This window comes from Egretta garzetta, unplaced genomic scaffold, assembly GCF_000687185.1.
Source record: "Egretta garzetta isolate BGI_Z169 unplaced genomic scaffold, ASM68718v1 scaffold34, whole genome shotgun sequence".
In the NCBI taxonomy this organism is placed as follows: domain Eukaryota; kingdom Metazoa; phylum Chordata; class Aves; order Pelecaniformes; family Ardeidae; genus Egretta; species Egretta garzetta.
In genome coordinates, this window is record NW_009259586.1 from 4029346 (window position 1) to 4036377 (window position 7032).

At 44.7% G+C, this 7032-nt stretch overlaps 1 protein-coding gene across 1 annotated transcript in view; it reads left to right on the forward strand.

Annotated features, from left to right (window-relative positions):
• The window catches only part of RECQL5 (RecQ like helicase 5), a 38084-nt gene that overhangs the window by 26311 nt on the left and 4741 nt on the right, over nucleotides 1-7032 (forward strand). Inside the window, exons 8-13 of the mRNA XM_009637760.2 lie at nucleotides 2686-2913; nucleotides 4415-4514; nucleotides 5013-5049; nucleotides 5818-5825; nucleotides 5964-6040; nucleotides 6514-6607. Of these exons, the coding sequence (XP_009636055.1) occupies nucleotides 2686-2913; nucleotides 4415-4514; nucleotides 5013-5049; nucleotides 5818-5825; nucleotides 5964-6040; nucleotides 6514-6607 (544 nt within the window). The remainder of the gene's footprint in view (nucleotides 1-2685; nucleotides 2914-4414; nucleotides 4515-5012; nucleotides 5050-5817; nucleotides 5826-5963; nucleotides 6041-6513; nucleotides 6608-7032) is intronic.

A 7032-nucleotide genomic window follows, 5' to 3' on the forward strand; every position in this document is an offset into this window, starting at 1 on the left:
AGCACTTTTCCTGAAATGTATTGCCACAAGCAAAAACATGTTAATAAACCTGATTGTTATTTATTCTTCATCCTATCCCATGATGTAAAACCAGGGTGGGATGTTTCAAATTAAATAATTATTTTGTTTAGACATTTTAAAGACCAGTGGTCAGCTCATACACACTCCTCTTACCAGGGTGGGGGAGGCAAATAATACAGTTGCATATTTAAAAGATGAAATAATTTTAAGACATGTAAATAATATGAGCTACCATTAATTTATGTAAATCAGCTCGTGGGCATTAGTCAGGTGCTCATGTGACTCAGGAAGTTTTCCCACCACATTTTAATGCCTAACAAACTATGTTTCAAGACCTCTTGTGTTTGGTTAAGCATTTATCCAGCGGTTCCACCCAGCATCCCTATTGGTAACTCTGGCTTTGGCCTTTTGACTCTAATTGCAGGACTGCAATCTTAGTTCTGCAACTGAATTTCCGTTATGACCCAACTCATGAGCACCACTGGCTGAAGTGGGACTCTGGCCCCAATTTGGGTAATTTTGTGGGAAGTTACAGGCAGTTACAGGAGGCTGGATGGAAAGGGCTTGGCTTTACAAGCCTGGTGGGTTAGAAACTAGAACCTCTCTAAATTCCAGTGACTTCAGAGCTGATCTCTGCTTCCACCAAAGCCCTCCCTTGGGGTACCTCTTGTTTGCATTAAGAGACGGAGGTGTGTGGGGGTCCCTCCCGGGGGGGTCCCTCCCCAGTGTAAGCCTGGTGAGTAGGCTGTAGAAGTGAGGAGAGGGCTTGACCATTACTGTATGCCTCGGTTAGCTCCAATACAGATCAGTGCGTGTGAGAGAGAGACATGGACTAATGAGAATGCCTGCCTGTTTTCTTTTGGGGAAACAAAAAGCTGACTTGCAGCTCGCTGACATTTCTATGGTCACATTGCATTGGCAGGACAGGCAGCACCAGTAGTTCTTTTGGAAAGGCCAGACAAGGGGATCGAATGTGTTGTCCCCATCCCGGTCCCCCCCACCCTTCCCCACCATGTGAAAGGAGCTCTTTGAGTGCAAGACGAGAGCGAGTCAGTGCGGCTCTGCAGGGGGATATAAAGCCAGCTTTGTAGTAGCCCTCTCTAGGCTCAGTCCCCTCGACCGTGCAGTACAACGTCACCCTGTCGCAGCCCTCCTTACCTGAGCAGCGCCAGGTCCTTTGTGCTTCAGCACACACATTTCATTGCTCTGGCGACAGTAGTCTGTAACCTGCTGCTTTGCTGCTTCACTCGCTCTTCTGCTTGGTAAATTAACCTCCCAGGCCGTGGGAATGAGCGAGCCAGCTGCCGCTGTAGACCCTTGCAGGGCTGGTTTCTGATGCTTTGGTAGGCATGCAGTTGTGTTCCCCCCCCAGACGCACACACGCACGCACACAAGTTAAGAAGCAAACTGCATTTGTTAGGTCTCTGGCAAGTTCAGACATGCCTTAAAGGGTTTATAATAAGAATGAATGAAGTGCTCACTCTCTTACTTTTCCCCTCTGTGACCCACTTTTTGCAGATGAAGTTGGTAAGCCAACTAGGCTACTCCTTGGTAGAGAAGAAAAATCTCCACTTTGTTCTTCCTTGCAGTAAAATAATTAGCTTCTAAAATAACTGTTGTTGCTGCTTGGCTGCAGGATTTGATCTCTAAATGCCTGATGAAGTAAGTGTTTCTGTGTATCTGGTATCAGCATTTTGACTGAGAGAGCTGGCCACCAAGTTTTAAAAAGGTCCTCTAAATTCTGCCCGCTTTCTTAAAAAAAGGAAAAAAGAAGAAAAAAGTAACCGCCTGGTTCTTCTTTCTCTAGCAAAATCAATGTCTTCACTGGTTTAAGTTAGGGATTGTTCTAGAAGAGAAATTACTTCCAGCCTGTATTGCTAATGAGCATATATTTGTCACCAATTTTTTTTTACGTATCCAGAAGCCCTGATGTCTGCCAGAAATCTTTTGAAGATTCCTGGAAGAATCTAGTCATCTTCCCATGGCTAGTTTGCAAAGGCTGCTAGAACTGCTTGTACAGTGCTGTATGAGCAAATGGACTGGTTTTCATGGATATAGGACTCTATCCGAACTTTGGCTGCACGTGTCAGCGGACCAAGACCCAGGCTGTATTGTCTGAATAGTGCTCCCTTGTAACCTCAGTCTGGACTCTATTTCTGTGACTTAACTTGCATTCCTGTTTCTTCAAGTGTAGATATGTTCACCTTCAAGCCACAAACAATAAAATTAGAAGCTCTCCAATGTAAAATATACAGAAGTGCTCTGAACTTGGAGGTGTAGGAATCCACAGGACCTCTGCATATTTATCCTAGAGACATTCTGACTGGGCATGGAATGTATTTGGCCAATGATGCAGAATTAATAACTGCATATTTCATCCACCATGCCTTTCACAGACCTCAAAGATCTGAAAGCATTTAGCAGAAGAGATTGACACCACTGTTTGTTTTACATGTGGCGAAGTGGAGGCAGAGAGACCTTAAGCAGGATGCCAGGAACAGAACCCCAGTTTTGCTCCAGGGCTCAATCCCTGTGGTTCCTGCTGGAATAAGCATTCTCTGCAAAAAAAGACTCAAGTCCTTATCAAAACACACCTTGCATTTGGAGGGTGGGGTTCTTGTCAATAAAAATAATTACCAGATCATTTTCCCTTTTGTTTCCTAGATGTCGCCATGCTGCCATAGCAAAATACTTTGGCGATGTCACCCCACCTTGTAACAAGTGCTGTGATTACTGCAAGAACCCAGCTGCGGTGAAAAGACAACTGGAGTCACTGGAGCTCTGCAGCAACAGCCGGAGCAAAACCTGCATTGGGCCCACAGGTTCCTCCTGGGACAGCTATGACCCAGAGCTGTATGAAGGCGGGAGGAGAGGTTGCAGAGGTTTTAGCAGGTCTGTACTTGGTATCTCAAACTTGGCTCATAGAAGCTATCAGAGAGAAGAGAGCATCTCCCAGCTGCAGGCCCAGCCACTCCTATTTTCAGCACATGTTTCTGTGTGGTGGTATTTTCCTGTAACTTCCTGGCAGCAGGAGCTGGAATTTCATTTTCCACACGCTTTGGCAGCCTTGATCACATTCGTGTCCAGAGAGCCAAAAGCTGTTTTGACTGACCTAAGAATTGCCCTGCAGAATGTAATTGGTTTAGGAAACTAGCCTGAAACTTTTTGAAAGCAGAAAGTGGGCTCAGCCCATTCACAGTCATGAGGCTCAAAAATGTTTAAGTTGAGACCAACGTGACAGCAAAGTATGACACAATCCAGAGTTCATTCCTGACTTAGTATGGCCGTTTGTGGGTCAGCAGGCTGGGGGGCCACTGACAGAACTTAGTCATCGCGGAGGATGTAATGGAGTGCCGGTATCAGCTTCTTCTGCAGATTGCTAAATTTTAGTGTTTCCCTATCAGGCTGACAGCAGAAGGAAGATGTGCAGTGGGAAACATAATTCATTCTGTAAAAAGCTTGCTAGTGTGGAGGTGACAGCTTTTTTTCCTCCTTGTTCTCTGGCTGAATTGCAAGGATTGTACAGCTCTGCCAGGATGCAAGTTTCGCTGCCTGCACTGCCTGTGAAGCTCTGCGAGGATGTGCAGTGCTATTGGCTGGCCTAGCCCTCTGCTTTACCTTAAACAGCTTGAGACTGGTAGCTTTGTTCTTTAGGCAAGTCCAGCTGAGTCGGAAAAAACTGGTGTACTTGTGTTTGATCTCAGGACCTGAGAAGATGGGACCAGTGCTGTTGTACAACACACTGTTTGCCACTTCATGTATTGAGCCTCTCCATGACATGGTTGTAGCTTTGCCTTGGAGGTTGTAATAGTCAACAGTCTTAAAGCTCTGATTTGTGATACCTGTAAGTTTTGGCTGTGACAGCTGTGTAAGGCAGTAAACTCTTGGGCTACATCTGGCAAGAATCAGCTGCTGCATTTCCATGTGATGGGCATTTCATTTAATACAGCAGCCTGCAAACAACCGAGGCTGAGGAGTGGATGCTTTGGCCTTTCTGCCATCTCTGCTGAAAGGGCAGTAATGATGGACAGATGGGGTACACGACAGAAGGCAGTGACTCCTCAACTTCGTGGGAGAAGCTAGCAGAGCTTCTGAAATTGAGCTCTCCATTCTCAGAGTGCTAGTTATGTGCTACTAGTTTAGCTACTAGCTGCTAGTACTACTACTTCCTAGTTCATGGGGTTAACAATTCCCATGAATTTTTGGAGGACACTCACTACTGTCCAGGTTGAAGGATGGTAGTGAAATTCAAAGCTAAGATTTGTTCAGAAAGTATGTGAAATACATCATCTTTTGTAAATACTGGTATGACCTAGGCTTTCCAAAGCCTGTTCCCCAGTTAATGCTGCAGCTACAGAAATGTTTGTTTGTCTTATTTTCCTGCTCTATCCAGGTATGATGAAGAAAGCAGTGGGGATTGGGATGAAGCCAATGAAGAGAATCGGAAACGGGAGTGGAACAACTTCTACAAAAAGCAGATGAGTCTGCGCAAAGTGAGTTGGTATCCCTTTGTAAGAGATCCACAGATTGTTTGCTGTGAGTTTGTGTTACAGACATACAGGCTTCCTGGCAAGTAAATTATTGCATTGTGCTGTTGCTTGTTCTGTTTTTTACTTTCTGTACTTCTGCTTTTGCTGCGTTCTCCGTGTTCTGGGTCAGTCCCATAATACAAAGGAACGCAGCTTATTCATGTCCTGATTTCTCTGCAGTGCTAATCAAGAGGATCCTGTTGGCTTTAACCCCTCTGACATTAGTAAAACCAGATTTCCCCATTCAGCTTCTCTTGCATATTCCTATAGCAAAGGTGAATTTCTGGCTTTGATTCTCATCCTTTGTCTCCTTTCTCACATTTTGGTGCCTTTTCAGTACCCTTTGTAACTTCAGCATTAATTTTCCCTGGAGCAGGGGTATAAAATGTGTCTTTTGTGCTTCTAGACCTGCATGTGTGTTGCAGGAATGGAAATGTTTGACTGATCTTTGCTTTCTTCCAGGGCAAAGAACCAGAAAAGGAAGATTTTGTTCCTCCAAGTAAATATCTTCTTTGATTTATAGTGGGATTTCTTTGGGAGAAGGAAGTCTTTTATTTTACAGCTGCGTGTAATTTATATAACATCAACACTGGAGGTATCAATCCCTAGGCACAGAGGTTAGGCTTTTGGCCTTGAAATCTTGGCTGGAAGAGATGGATCAGAGCTTAGCTTTGGTTGGGGTGAAGATATGGAATGCATCTCTTTGAACAACTTTTCCAAATAATCAAGAGAGAAGGAAAACTGTCTAACTTGACTTTGTAGGCTACTTCTGCAGCATTATTGAATTGGGCTATAAGAAAATTGCTGAAAAACTTTGCCATTTGTAACTGGGCTACTCGGGGCCCTGTCTAGCAACACAGTTCTTACACTATTGTAATATACGGTGGTAGTTCATGTTACTCTATTCAGCTTCTTTATTTTTGGTTGGTATTGTGGGGAGCAAAAAAGGGTTGTGTTTCTTAAGAGCTGGGATTTCTTGAAAAAGGGTTTCCTGAGATGGGGAGGTTTTGGAAAGCTGTTAGTCATAAACTAGCAAAGTAGACATTCTCATCCAGAGAGAAAAATCTCACTTCTGCTTCTGCCTACTCTTTTGGAGATTGTACCTTCTTCAGGTATAAAGGGTGACTGTAGCGGTCCTTGGGGTGACTATGCAGGGAGGAGCATGCCAAGCAGTACTGGGCTGGCACCCTCCCAGTGCCAGCTGGGATGTTCTCCATCAGCCCCAGCCCTGCTATGACACCTTTTCCAAATGTCTCTTCCATGGTAGGAAGAAAGGCTGGTTAATGTTCAGTCTTGTTGACTTGCAAAAAACAACAAAGATTCTGCCTGCCCTGTTCTTACTCCTTCAGGGATGGAAGTTCAAGGGGCACTGTGACTTCTGTAGAGCATGTCTGAGTATCCCATGTTTCCTAGGGACGGGAACACTGCTTGAAGATGCTGGAAGAAGCTTTGAGCACCAATCAAAAGGTTCCAGCAGCAGGAGGAAAAGGGTATGAGATGAGAGAAAAGCGGTAGCATACTGAGTCCCTTAACACAGGGCCTACTCTTCCCTGAGCAACATTACCACTCTCAGGAAATACCTTTTTAAGTTATTTGGTCCAAGGATGTAGTTTCACTTAACAGCATCCTTCTTGTAGTGACGTTTGGGATCAGATATTCCTGTGTCCCATCCTGCTAAATCAGCTTGATCCTAGGAGTCGCAATTCCTCCCAGTCCCACAGGATGGGGATAGTGTACTTTTCAAACCAAGCTACTGGAGGACTTTGATTGTGAACTGCTTTCACCCTTTCCATTCTCCAGCAATTCACTGCTGCATTCTTTAGGATTTAATTGGAAATTATCACTTATTCTTGCACTGGAGGGAGTGAATTTTGTACTTTCTTGGGAGACGCTTAAATATTAGTGTTCCCTTTGCAGATATAGAAGTGTGTTTTGCCAGAAATCACCCTAGCCTGTGTTCCAGGTCAGACCCTCAGGCCTGTGCTGTGGAGCTGGAGTATGAAGCTTTCCGAACCAGTAAAATGGCTAATTCATACAAGGCAACTGTGCTAAAGAAGGTAGGGCCGTACATCTGCTGGTGTTCCCTTGAATGCGCTGTGGCCTCAGCTCGAGGGCATATAGGATAGAGTTTATGTGGGAAAGATGAAGAAGCTCTGCTTTGCCTTGGATGTCTTCCAAATCTTTCTTCTTGGTTTTGTTTCCAGGAGGGCCCAGAATCACATTGGTTTCACTCCTTTGTTGGCTTTACAGGCTTTGGAAGCCTACATATCAGAGCAAGCTTATCCAAATATCCCTTAGGTGTAGCAATAAAGAGAATGGGGAGTTCCTCAGGCTGTTGCTGACAAGAGATGAGCTTTGGTTTAGGGTAGCTGGTTTCAATAAGTCTTTTCTGAAGACGTTTCTGTTCTTGAGATGGGTATCTCTCCAGGGGAGGCATATGTTTTGCCACTATGGCTTTTAGTGTTTACAGACGCAGGAAAGC